The 14,944-nt window shown below is 41.6% G+C and overlaps 1 protein-coding gene across 1 annotated transcript in view; it reads right to left on the reverse strand.

Moving 5' to 3' along the window:
* LOC138566777 (cytochrome P450 2G1-like) overlaps positions 1-14,944 on the reverse strand; it is a 772,909-nt gene that overhangs the window by 485,592 nt on the left and 272,373 nt on the right. The window contains exon 4 of the mRNA XM_069644428.1: positions 10,182-10,342. Coding sequence (XP_069500529.1) covers positions 10,182-10,342 — 161 coding nt within the window. The remainder of the gene's footprint in view (positions 1-10,181; positions 10,343-14,944) is intronic.

Here is a 14,944-nt window from a genome sequence, read left to right on the forward strand (position 1 = left end):
AATGTCGAGCCATTCCAAAGCATGTCCACTACAAAGTTCAATGAAAGTATGCACGATTTCTCCATCCGCATACATCCAGGATGTGGCATGTGTAATCCTGAAAGTACCGCGTAAACCACTACCTTTTCGTGATAGTGAGGGGGTGGGGAGTAAACAATACCAACTGGGTAGGGGATTCAGTCTTCCAGCGTAGATGTATAAAGGTTTTTTTTTTTTTTTGACGTGCGTGCAAGCAACTTTTTTTGTATTTTCTCTTTATATGCGTTTCTGCTTGCCTCTCCTCACATTTTTACCACATTCTGGTCAATGCTTCTTGCACAGTGTAAAAGAAAATGGCATTGCCAATTGTGCTCAAATAAATGCCATTTCTAGGAACCACTACATATTTAGTGACCTCATGTTTGCATAGTGGGTGGAGAACATGCCAGCAGTCTGCATAAACTCACGCATAATTCTGTTATAGCCCACCTTCCGACCTCTGGCTGGGGACAAATTACACCGTCATAGACCCACACTCCTCTTGGTGTGTAGGGATATATGGCAGTATTTTTAAAGGCAGCTATTACAAAGTGTATGCAGATGAAGGGGTTTCAGTAGCAGCCATCAAATGGGTGCTCATTTTAAGAAACACCCAACAAAAGATGCAGTCACTTTAAAATGGAAATGGGTGCAAGTGATGGCAAATTAGGGTTACAGATTAGCAGGTTAATGGCATCAGCCTGGAGGTAGAGATAGGATTACATGAAGCAGGCGAAATGCCACATTAGGCCTGCAATGACAAAACAGTGTTTTGCAGAAAAGACAGTGGGTTCAATGTGTATCACACATACACATTATGAGGATTCCAATCTGTGTACATTGCATTGGGAAATAACCTATATAATAAAACAAACTTCCCAAAGTCCCAACTAATTAGATTTCCTGATTAACATGGCAATGCAATTTCAGCAGACTTGGATGGATTCTGTTTAATATTTCTCCATGAAGGGGGAATGGGTAAAAAAAAAACAAAAAAAACACCATAAGTGATGAATAGCTGTTTCTTATGCAAAACAGAGGGGGGCTCTGGGAAACTGTCTACCAGCACGAACACAGCCCATTGACTTGTTCTTGGGTGGATGGCCCCTGGGAGAGTCTCAACCAAGTCTTTAGCTCACTGTTCTTTTCACAGAGAAGAAATTTCCCTGCATGTCAGTCTTTGTCCTGCCCAGGGGTAGTCCAGCACCAAAATGCTAGGCAATTCTCCTCTGAACAAGAGTACCACAGCAACCCGATACACGTGTTTCAGCCTAGTTAGGCATCATCAGTGAGGTGAAGCTGTGCCTCTCTATGAGCAATGAGCAAGGGGTCCATGTCTGGATTCCCCTGGTAACTTAGTTTGAGACCCAAAGTTACTTGGTATGCAAAACGGAGTGGGGTCTGGGAAACTCTCTACCAGGACAAACAAAGCCCATTGACTTGTTCTTGGGTGGATGGCCCTTGGGAGAGTCTCAACCAAGTCTTTACCTCACTTTTCTTTTCACAGAGAAGACATTTCCCCTCATATCAGTCTTTGTCCGCCCAGGGCAGTTCAGCACCGAAATGCTAGGTAATTCTCCTCTGAACAAGAGTACCACAGCAACCCCTTACACATGTTTCAGCCTAGTTGGGCATCATCAGTGAGGTGAAGCTGTGCCTCTCTAAGAGCAGTGAGCAACGGGTCCATGTCTGGATTCCCCTGGTAACTTAGTTTGAGACCCAAAGTTACTTGGTATGCAAAACAGAGGGGGGTCTGGGAAACTCTCTACCAGGACGAACACAGCCCATTGACTTGTTCCTGGGTGGATGGCCCCTGGGAGAGTCTCAACCAAGTCTTTAGCTCACTGTACTTTTCACAGAGAAGTAATGTCCCCGCATATCAGTCTTTGTCCTGCCCAGGGGCAGTCAAGCACCGAAATGCTAGGCAATTCTCCTCTGAACAGAGTACCACATCAACCCCATACACGTGTTTCAGCCTAGTTGGGCATCATCAGTGAGGTGAGGCTGTGCCTCTCTAAGAGCAGTGAGCAAGGGGTCCACGTCTGGATTCCCCTGGTGACTTACGGTGAGACCCAAATTTACTTGGTATGCAAACAGAGGGGTATCTGGGAAACTCTCTACCAGCACGAACATAGCCCATTGACTTGTTCTTGGGTGGATGGCCCCTGGGAGAGTCTCAACCAAGTCTTTAGCTCACTGTTCTTTTCACAGAGAAGAAATGTCACCGCATATCAGTCTTTGTCCTGCCCAGCATGTTTCTTATGCAGTTTGAAGCCTTCATTGATCGCACAGGAAGAAGTAGTTACATGAAGGCTCTTGTAATGTGTTTGGCAAAAGCTTAGGTGGTGTCAAGCATGTCAGGAGAAAGGCAGGGTTATTCTTGATTGACAGCCAGATAGAATATAGAATATAGGTAGTGGAGCTGAGACGCATGGGCAGTTCTGTTCCTGCCTGCGACTTTGCTGGGTGCTGGGTTCCTGCGCTGCAGTCGGAAGACAGTGCAGAAAGAGAGATGACGCTCTGTCATTGAAGTGGCTGTGATTCCAAGGCTGAGCTGTGGGCAGTGCAGGGTGTTTGCGCAGATAAGCCCCAGCAGAAAGAGATTACCAAGGCGAAACGTGGAAGCTTCATAAATAATTGTAAGTGAGGTTTTTTAATTGAGGAGAACGTGTGCATATTGTTTCAGTCAGCACAGAGGTTTATTTTTAAAACAAAACTTGGTGTTTTCAGATTGCATGTCCTAAATGATGACAGTGTAAAATAACAGGTTAACAAATGATATCAATGCTTTGCAATGACTGTTTTGTATTTTCTCTTAGGAGCTTCAGCAGAACTAATGTGGGTAAGATTGTGGGGAATGTATTTTTTTTATTGGATTACATTGTTATTGTAAATCACATGGTGCTTAACAGAATCATAAAAATGTTGGATTAGTTTTCTGTAAGGATTTTTCGTTTATCTCTCCAAAGTTTCATGTTTCAGTGGGGAAAGATATCTAGGAGACTCTAGTGTTCACACCACAGTGGTAAAAATACCGCCAGAGGTAAAATCAGAGAAAAGCAGATATATAGGCAAGATAGAATGTGTGTGTGTGGACATGAATGTGCCCCACTCTGCATGGTAAATGGGGAGCAAAGCCTTTCCAAGGCGTAGGTCTTTGGTGTAAATAAACCACTGACACAATTTACATGTGACAAGTGATATTATTCATGATTTTACTGGGTTCCCTAAACATGCGCTAGGTCTGGGAGAGGGTTTACAGTCACCCCAGGGTCTATCATATTTATAAAGAGAGAAGGTTTGTCTTATCGTAGGGCTATATTATAGAAGGTATGCTCACCACTAAAATTACCACAGAATAAGATACTGCTAAGATTACCACAAAAATAAGATACCAAATAGGATAATACTAAACCACTACCAAAGTAAGCTAACACTAAATTACCACCAAAATTAGGTAAGGCTGATTTACTGCCAAAATACTGTCAAAATACCACGATACTAAAACACTGCCAAATCAGGTAATATCCCCAAAGACAACATTTCTTACAGGTGTTATGTAAACTCCGGCAGTAGAAAAATACAAATCACTTGGTCAGCAACTTCTTCAGGTGACCGATTAATTGTCCACACGACATGTAACCCAAATGTAGACTTCCATAGAGCCCCACGAGAAAGTGCACATTCGTGACGGACGCCACATATCTTCAAAGGAGAACCATCCCGCCGAAACTGCAGTCACCCTGACAGGCCCAGAAAGCGTCCACTCCTTTCAACCCAAAATTACCAGCAACGCGACTTTCCACACAACACCTGTGCAGATGGCGCACAAAGGTATCACCTACGGCAAGCACTGTGTGTCTCTCCATCTTGACCACCCTCACGACAGAGTATTGGGAAAAATGGTAGCGCACCTTCCTCTGAACCACGCCCTAAATTCGTAATTGCTTATTTCCAACAATTCCTTTTCCCTTTCCTCCGTGCTAATAATGACAGGATGTGCACGTGCGTTTTCCCATCTACAGTGAGGGCCATGGCCCAGTAAAGCTCAGACAACACTTCTTCCCTTTGCACGATCACTTTTTGCAGCACTCCACCATTGGGCGTTGTCAAATTGTCAAAGACGCATGCACCAATCACATACAAAACCTCTGCATTGCACACTGCAATTTCTATACACCAGTCCATATTTACCGTTAAACACTCTCAGTACATGTTCCGTTTGATTGCAAAGCCCCTCCACCAGACACTTCTGCTAAAGAATGCACAATTTCAGCAACCAGAAACATCCTAAGACGCACCTAGCACACCTTTGGCCATGCACAGAACATTGCAGCCCTTTCCACACCCACCACATTACTATACATCCAAGCAAGCGACCATGTGGGCACCTAACATTATGCACAAATGTAACAAACGTAGCAGCACTTCCACCCTACTCCCCCACACCATAGAACACCCATTCACGAAAATGTGTCACACTTAGCAAAATCCACAAACATACCACAGCCTGCACCACCCCTACGCACTGCCATTCACAAACTATTGTGTCACTGGCAACCTTTGCACAACAGTTTCACAACATTGGGCCTACTTCAGTAAATCTGCACACAGCAGAGTAACCAATCACATTCAGCCATACCCACTTCCATACTCAAATTATGTACAAACTGCACCCTTTGGCCACACTACACAACTTCTCACTGCACCATCTCCTGCCACACACCAAATACTGTAGCATGTTGCAACTATCACCACAACCATAGAATTCACAATACACACTTTGCTACTCACTTTTGGTGCTGTAGCACGTAAACAATGTGCTCCACACCCATTCTCCAAAGATCACCACCCTGTGCCTAATGCACTGTCAAACATGCATTGTTCCAGTGGGTGTGCTCATTGCACACATTCCCCCCACCGTAATGCAACCATGCATGTCAGCATGTCTCCAACTACCACTATGCACATATGCACCACTGGCACCAGCACTCCTAACCAACCTCCACACCGCAATGGACATGCACAGTGCTTCATGCAACAGTTACCTTAATGTATCAACATTACACTGTCTCTGGCACCCCTACGCCCTTTCATTCACATATCATTGTCTTACCCACTTCCACTCATAAAATATTGTGTCACTGCCAACTTAACCACAAAATGTTTACAACATTGCCCATGCTGCAAACATTGTGCACACAGCACACTATCCAAGTACATATAAGCTGCCCTTCAACCATACTCTCTACCATACTGATAGTATGCAAACACAGCACACAGTGCCCACACTGCATCACTTTTCACTGCAGCAACTCCAACCACAGCGCACTGTCATGGAGCTATGCAGCAACAAATTGCAACAATTACCATAATGTACAAACAAAACACTCTCTCCTCCATCCCTGTACACCTTCAATCACATACTATGGGCGTACCCACTTCCATTCACAAAGTATTGTACCACTGCCAATCTACCCATATTCTGTTTGCAACACTGGCCTATAATGGCTGAAATGTGCTCCACAACTATTCCTTACATGTCACCACCCTCTAACTGATGCACATTCAAAAATGCATTACTGTGTGGGTGTCCTCAAGGCCTAGATTCTTGAGTGCTTGGCCTACCGCCTTTGGACATGCACCCAAATGTCTAGGCCTTGCACACACCAACAGCAACGTAATGCCACCATGCATTTCACCATGTCAGCAACTACGACAATCCACATACACACCAGTGCCACCAGCACTCCTACCCAACCTGTACATCGCCATGGCGCTATGCAGCAACAAATTGCAACAGTTAACATTATGCCCATGTGGGTAGCTAACATGATGCACAAACGTGACATACATAGGTAGCAGCACTTCACCCCAACTCCCCCACACCATTAAACACCCATTCACAAAAACAGATTGCAATTAGCAGAATCCACACACATACCACACCCTCCACCACCTCTACCCACAGCCATTCACAAAGTATTGTGTCACTAACCACAACATTTTCACAACACTGGGCCTACTTCAACAAATCTGCACACAACATAGGCCTTGAACACACCCACAGCAACGTAATGCCATCATGCATGTCACCATGTCATGTTACCATCCACATACACACCACTGCCACCAGCATTCCTACCTTACCTATGCACCGCCATGCAGCTATACAGCAACAAATTCAACAGTTAACATAATGTACAAACAAAACACTCTCTACTGCACCCCTGTGCACTTTACTTCACATACTACTGGCCTACCCACTTCCATTCACAAAGTACTGTGTCACTGACAACCTACCCACATTCTGTTCGCAACAATGGCCCTACTGCAACCAATCAGCACACACCACACTATGCAAGCACCACCCTCTACCGAATGCAGTTTCAAACATGTGTTACTGTGGTGGGTATGTTGCAGCCCTACGCTCTTGAGTGCATGCCGTACACCCATGCACCCAATAGTCTAATCCTTCCACAGACCCACTGCACCTTCATTCACCCACCCATGCATGCCACCATGTGCCCAACTACTGCATTCCATCCGCAGTGCACAGCCACCCACACTCCCACCCAAGTTAAATACATGGTTTTTAATTTATGTCATGTGCAATTCACTCCCCTTCTGCAATTGACCTGACACCATTGAACACGAAAAGAGGTTGCCGTAAACAGGTTGTGTCAGAAGCTATGGGGCCGTTATGAGAGCTGCCTCCAATCACCACACAAAGTACTTGCCTACATATGTCACATGAACTACATCTCACTCCCCCACCAGTTCCCTCCTGCCAACACATTCCGTACGATACATTTTCCAGACCCTTCCGCCGCCGCACTGTCCTCCGATACACCATGGCGACTTTCCCAAAAAATGTTGACGCACACCACGCTTCCCTCCAGCCAACCACCAGCGCATCCAAACTTCTTCGACAACATGCCGTACAGCGAGCCAATGACACTTTTGTCCATGGAGCGAATGGAGAAATGGGTCCGCACAGCGGACCCAGATGTCACGAATTTGTTGGGAGTGCATTTCAGTTCTTTGCAAGAGAAAAACTGTTTGAATTTCCAACAAACACATAAAACCACGTTTTCTGACCCACGCTTCTGCCGCAGAATTGTGAAAATCCATCCAGCCATTCGGCCTGTAGCAATGCGCAAAGTTTTTCCCCATTCAGTCTATGGAAAAGAAATTGCCACTCCCTATAACTTTGCCTCCCCCGCTCACAAAATCTCGTCCAACTTGGCGAAAACATTCTAAGCCAGCCATATACTTTTTTTGCAAAGTTTGGTGAGAATTTTTCCAGGGGGAGTGAAGTTATAAGTCGCCGGAAAAGTGCTCTTCCTATGAGTTTAGCAACTTAACCATAACTACACGGCCGCTACCGGAAAAAACTTTAGTTACATGGCTAAAAATTCAATAAGCTTATAGTCACGAATGTTAACTACTCCGATGAGTTTTGAGGATGTATGGATTGTAAGAATCATTCTAGATGAGCATTTATTCCACATTAAAGTATTTTTTATTTTGTCAATTGGTTTAAAGGGTATATAAGGAAAAGGTAGTGGCAAGAGACGGAGTGCATAAAATAATCATAGGCACTATAATAATTTCAAAAGCATTTTTACAAACAGACCATCTCAAAAATAGGGGAGACCAAGTACTAACTGCATGGAAATTACATTATTTTCAATGGTTTCTTGTATTTTATTAGGAAATAGCACACCTAGATATTTTTATGTTGTTGTTCCTCACATGTCATTTAACTTGTCTGGAGTTCAAAGTGGTTTAATTGAGAAAAGAAAACCTCTTCCGCTAATTCAAAGAATTGCCAGAAATCGGTGAATGCACCTCAATACTATTCAGAGTTGCGACAATTGACTGCACTGGATTATACGCAAACAAGAATATGTCATATGAATAGGTTGATCATTTTATTTCTAAATCTTTAATCTTAAATCAGAGCAATCTGTAATTTGATCTTAATTTTCAAAGTAGGGGTTTGCACTAACAAAAACAAAAGTGGCAAAATGGGTTCTCCATAGCTGTTTCCTCTATGAAGAGCGAAGTAATCTGATTGAAACCCATAACACAACTGCAGCCATAGTAGAGGTATAGAGAGCTTTAAAGCAGATTCAGGCAGACACAACGCGGTTGTGTTGGAAAACGCTGCAGTTTTTCTTTCCGAGTTTCTCAGGCTCCTTCCTGCTCTGGTCTCCGGTCCGCGTCCTCCGAGTCCCGGCACTAATGAAGGGAAAGCCACCCAGCGGTAGACTTTGTTTACTACAGCTGGCTGGCTTTTCCTTCATTAGTGACGCAAAAGCAAAAGCCAGCACAGGAGGGCCTCCATTTCACAAAATGGCTGCGCCCCTGTGCTTGCTTTTTCGAATTTTGAGCTTCAATAGCTCAAAACTTTACATAGGAAGTTTTAAAACGGAGGATGCTAGTATTTTTTTTTATGTGGCCTATCTATTTTTTAAATAAAATTTTTTACTAGACCATCCCTTTAATCTATTTTGCTAGAATTCTAATTGATTTAAATAGATATCCATACATCAACAAACGTGTGTACCCCACAGACTGTCTGTAGGTTCCTGCAGGTATTTTCTTTTTAAGACAATGCTCAGCCAAATATACTAAATAAAATGTTACAATTAGCCATACAACATTTTTTTATTCTCATTACAAAAATGAATCAATTAAAAACAGCATAGTGTTGCTGACACAATTTTAACAAAATACTCCTGCAAAAATGAAATTGTTAAACATGGCGATGGGGCATCAAAGGTTTCAAAAGTTACCAATTCTTCTGCAAGGTCTCTTCTACATTACACCATACTTTTGTCCCTCCTGCTTTACAGGAAAATTAATAGCAACATTTATAATATGTTGCTTGATGTGTTAACATGGTGTCAGCAACAATATGCTGTTTTTAACCAATTCATTTTTTGTAATGAGAATAAAACAATGTTGTATGGATAATTGTAACATTGTTTGTCATATGTTTGGACGAGCCTTGTCTAAAAAGAACAGATCTGCAGGTACGTGCAGTCAATTGGTGGGGTACAATTGTGTTGATTTGTGAGTTGCTCCTTCCAAGACATTACACCATAGTTTATTTAAAAAATCAGGTTCCTCCTTTGGTGTATTAAGTTTAAATAGATATTTACACATATTTAACAAATCAGGTTCCTCCTTTGGTGTATTAAGTTTTAATAGATATTTACACATATTTACAATACAGGCGGACTATGTTAAAACTAGGCTAGCACATTTTGATCGTACGTCCATCCTCAGAGAAAAAATATTCTTCTAATTCCTCACACCTAGTGGACCAATAGAATATGGTAGGTGTGATTGACATATTGTATCCAATGGCAACTCTGGATCGCGTAATTAGAATGGATGGTATTAGGATTCCAAAAGATCCTGCAATGCAAATATTGAAGAAATAGCAGGGGACTTGCTAAGCACCAAATTGCAGTATTCTGTGGAATCCTAAGAATAAGCACACTAATCAAGAGATCCAGGGTTTCCATTGGTGGAAAATAGGTCAATCAGGCCTCCATTATTTTATTGGCACCAACCATCATCCTCTATGTTTAGCACTATCTGAAATACAATGGTTGGCTGCTGGCCACCCTTCTTGTTCTTACCCCTGCTAACACATGAAAACATAGCTACAGCCATAACTCCAGTTTTTCAAACGAATTCCCAAAGCACTTCTTATACTCTGAAGTTTTATAGCTATTTGTGTTTGAAGTGGTCACTTTTCTGGCTTTTGTTATTTTTTTACTGAATATCACAAGTGACACTAACATATACACAAATGATAGCCTTATATATGTCTCAGAGTGAATATGAAACACTTGCTACCAATTAGTTGTTGTCCTGAAAAACATTCAATGAAGATTAAGAACAGAACTCCTCATTGCTACCTTTAACATTTCTCAAACTTGATGCTACATTTGGGATGTTAAAGAGGAACCAAGATTCTTCTTATATCACATTTTGAATAGCTATTCTTAAATATCCAATAATTTACATGTAAAATTGATATTACAATCTGAAATTGAGAAACTGTTGTAAGAATGAGATGGCATGTATTGCAAAAGTACCTCCACTTGATGGACGCCATCTCACTGTCCCTAGAAAGTTACCTGTCCCCAGAAAGAGCTCATAATATTGAAGCCCTCTCTGATATTAAGGAGAATTTTGTTGAATGTTGTGTCCTCATAGTCAAAGCGCTTCCCCACAGTGATCGAAAAGATGATATTGGCTGCTGCATGAATAAGGGCAGATGTTGGTTCAAATGGAGACCCTGGTGGAAGATTAAAGAAATTATGATTAAATCTCAAAAGAAAAAACACCTTTTGTGGATTACGGTAGAAGTAACATGTTGTTGAGCTTTTGTATGTGGCATTAGGTGTCTCCTTTCATGTGGTCTAAGAATAGTGCAAGTCAATAAGTTATTACTTCATCATATTACAGAGAAAAAAAACAGAAGTTGAAGTGCCGTTAAATGGTCACAAAAGCCAGAAAACCTTCAATTTCAGTCGATAGTTGTGTACACTGTGTGATACTCAATTACAAGGAGTACTTACATGAAAATCCTAACAAACTCCCCTTTTAATGTCTGGTACCATACTCCATCTCAAGAAAGAGATCATCTGCTTCATTTCTGCATATAAATTGTAGATAACACTAGGGAAATCCAATCTTTCTGCAGCAAAATTATACTGGCATGAAATAGTATATATGTTATTCTAATTTGTGCTTTCAAAATATCTACTCCACAATTAGGTTCTGGGCCTGTGAGTAACCAAGTACTTTGTAATCATGCATCTAATTACAAAACAGAGCAGTAATTGTATATAATATTTAATAAAGATTTCCTTGCAGAACTAAATTCCAGAAGAAGTGTTGAAAAAAGCAAATTAAAAATTGTTTTCTTAACCGCTCATTACTGTGACTTCCCAAAATGTTTGCTGGAAAACTATCTGAAAGACAATGCAAGGCCTACTTCACTAATCATGTGATTTAAAGATGTACTTTTAACCGTGTGGATCTCTACACGTTATTCATATTTCACGCAGCATCTCTGCATAATTGTTGCAATCAAAATGTGGTGTAGTCCAATTACAACATGTTTTACTGCACACCATGCATCCTGTTTAAGCCAGGATGAATCTACATAGCCCCACACCCCCTTAAACCAGAGCAGGCTAAATTGCCGCATTTGGGCAAGCCCACAGTAGCCCACTGAATAATAGCTGTGTAGTCTATATCTATCTTGTGACTTTGGTTGTGACAGTGAAGCCCATACGCGGGAAAACCATCATGCAAGGATTGGGCAGTGTACTTCATTGCGAAATAAGATGTATGTATTCATGTATGGATTTGGGTGAGTTCTTAGGCAGAGAACCAACAACTTATTATTTCCTTTGTGGATTTTCTTTGGCTGCAGGAAGGCAAGGCACGGCTGATCAACATTGGGAGTGAGAGAGAGAGAGAGAGAGAGAGAGAGAGAGAGAGAGAGAGAGAGAGAGAGAGAGAAGAGAGAGAGAGAGAGAGAGAGAGAGATTCACAGGAGTTAGGCTGGTTTCCATTATCTTTGGGGTCTGTTTGTGTAATGTGTGATTTAAAAATGCTTGTTTTCAGCTAGCTAAGGAAACCTTAGTTTACTTGTTTTGCTTTGTGTGCCATACACTTAGGCATTATATTTGGGAATCCATTTCAATTGTTTGCAAAGGAATATATATCTTTTGTGTTTTGTTTTTAATTTAAAAACATTGATATTTATTTGGTAATAGTCTTTTGCCTTTCTTTGGTAGCCAGGATGAGTGCATCAGGTTCCACCCAACCAAAGCCCAGAAGAGTGATGATGATGATGATGATGAGACTGCAGCAGGTACCTCTCAGAAGGGCATAAGGGAATGGAGACATAATTGTCAGAAGATTAGACTTCTCTCAGCAATGAACATGTCCGGCTCACACCGTGTTGGGTTAGTACCTACCTACACAAAGCCCCGGCTAATCCCAGGCACCATGCCAGGGAATGTGGGACACAGGGTTCATGTCCTAGAGGGGAATCTTAACATTGCAGATCTTTACATTGTGCCAAGTGTTTGGGTAAATCTCCTCCTGGGTAGAAGTGGTGCATGATTCAGTAATGGCCAGTGGACAGCATCGGTTTAAGAAGCACCACTCTGAGTGCATATCAAAATGCTAAATGTTTTGCGGTGAGGACATGGCAAAGGAGAAATGTGTAAATAGTGTGTGTTTTATTTCTGAAGGGGGAACTATTTATGTTGTTCTTATTTTGCTCTCCCCTTCCTTAAACAAATAAAATACAAAAGATCAAAATTTCACTTTAAAATTATCTAAAATACAACAAATAAACTTTCAAACAATGACATGTTATAGTTTTTTCAATGTAGTTTTGGGTAATGGTTTGGGTTTTAAAGAATAAACATTCAATTGAGTTTTTTTTTTTAAAAGAATGTGTCGTATTTCAGGGTTCAGGATGGAATTCTTTTGGAAAACATTGGGACTCACACAGAGACTTTAGTCTCTCTATCCTCTTTTGATAGGTGTTGCAACATTCACTTATCTAGAGAAAGAGAGGCTGTAAGTAGGGACAGTTTCCATTTCCTAACATTACAAACTAATAATTCAGGATGCTTGAGAGTCTACCCTCTCACAACATTGTTGTATGCCTTGTTGAGATATACCAATGATAGTTGTCAGTGAGTCCTACCGTGTGATTTTAGGCAGCTCAGACTTCAGAGCAGTTCATTAACTAACTCTACTCTATTCAGTTTCATGTCTTCTCAGAGATGTACATATTCAGGCAGACAAGAGAGGCAAACAAATAAAATACAAAAGATCAAAATTTCACTTTAAAATTATCTAAAATACAACAAATAAACTTTCAAACAATGACATGTTATAGTTTTTTCAATGTAGTTTTGTGTAATGGTTTGGGTTTTAAAGAATAAACATTCAATTGAGTTTTTTTTTTTAAAAGAATGTGTCGTATTTCAGGGTTCAGGATGGAATTCTTTTGGAAAACATTGGAACTCACACAGAGACTTTAGTCTCTCTATCCTCTTTTGATAGGTGTTGCACCATTCACTTATCTAGAGAAAGAGAGGCTATAAGTAGGGACAGTTTCCATTTCCTAACATTACAAACTAATAATTCAGGATGCTTGAGAGTCTACCCTCTCACAACATTGTTGTATGCCTTGTTGAGATATACCAATGATAGTTGTCAGTGAGTCCTACCGTGTGATTTTAGGCAGCTCAGACTTCAGAGCAGTTCATTAACTAACTCTACTCTATTCAGTCTCATGTCTTCTCAGAGATGTACATATTCAGGCAGACAAGAGAGGCAAACAAATAAGTGTGTAACATAACCCCTGTGAGACAGAAGAGACATATTCATATAAGCTGTGCCCCACCTCTGTGAAACAGGAAAGATATAACATTGAGTGTGTGCCCTCATCCTGTGGGACAGGAGAGATTTAAAACTCAGGCTGTGCCCCCGCCCCTGTATGACAGTAGAGGTTTACCAATTGAGTGTGTACCCTCACCCCTGAAAGACAGTAGAAACCTAAAATTCTGTCTGTGCCCTCACCGCTGCAGGGCTAGAGAGCTATACAAACTGGGTGTATGGCCTGAACACTTAAGAACAGGAGAGACATAGACATTGAGTGGGACATGCAAACACAATTGGCTCTGTCCAAACATTGAACATGTCTATTACTACCTACAGTTTGTGGTACAGATCCAGCAATCTGTATAGGATGTAGAATGCAGATCATCAGTATTTGTATCCCACAACCAGGTACAAACAGTACGAAGTCAGGTGAGAGACCCGTTGGGGACTCTGAGTGAATGGGAAGTACACTGAACCGTATGAGCTTTGAAGGCTCAGCATGACAATGCCGGACCTGTTGAGATGAGATTATCCAGATGCTTTTTAATATGTACCCTGTGAAAAACCCAAGGGTCTTTCCCTGCTTACTCCCTGGGGATCTTCTACACAGGGAGCCAGGGGAGGGCCATCACTTTTGGATCCTGACCCTGGGGGTGGACTTGCGGAGTACGATCCCTTGGGCAGAGGGTCCTCAGGGATTGGGGAGGGAATACTGAAGTGCGAGACATGGTATCCCAGCTTTTCTGATCCTGACCTATCCTACCCTCCCTCTACTGTCATAGGATTTAGTCACTCATGTCCTGTCCTACCCCATGATTGTCCATCAAATACTCCAAATAGAAGAACAGGAAAGAAATCTAAAAGGAAAGGTTGGCAGCTCAGACGTCAGAGCAGTTCATTAACTAACTCTACTCTATTCAGTCTCATGTCTTCTCAGAGATGTACATATTCAGGCAGACAAGAGAGGCAAACAAATAAGTGTGTAACATAACCCCTGTGAGACAGAAGAGACATATTCATATAAGCTGTTCCCCACCTCCGTGTGAAACAGGAAAGATATAACATTGAGTGTGTGCCCTCATCCTGTGGGACAGGAGAGATTTAAGGTTGGAAAAATAATGTTTCTAACTATGATGCTGACCTTTCCTCCCCTCCCTCAACTCTTGTAGATCATTGTGAAACACAATCCTTTCCTTCCCTGTTATCCTCATTTACAGAATGAAAGGACCAGAACATACACCAATTTACTATCAATATAGTAATAAGAAAAGAAGGAGAGGATTTGATGTGTCACCCCCTTACCATTATGAATAATGCTTTAACATTGAGGTGGGGAAGAGAAAACTAAATGTGTTACAACCTTCTTATCATATGTACCCGTCAAGAACTGATACACAGTATCCCCCCTTTTCTGACATTGACCTACCCAACCACCCCTCATCCTGCTTGGGATCTATTAAGGCACACCGTCTTTGTTTCC

Source organism: Ambystoma mexicanum, chromosome 2p (assembly GCF_040938575.1).
Source record: "Ambystoma mexicanum isolate Mex_15411 chromosome 2p, UKY_AmexF1_1, whole genome shotgun sequence".
Lineage (NCBI taxonomy): Eukaryota > Metazoa > Chordata > Amphibia > Caudata > Ambystomatidae > Ambystoma > Ambystoma mexicanum.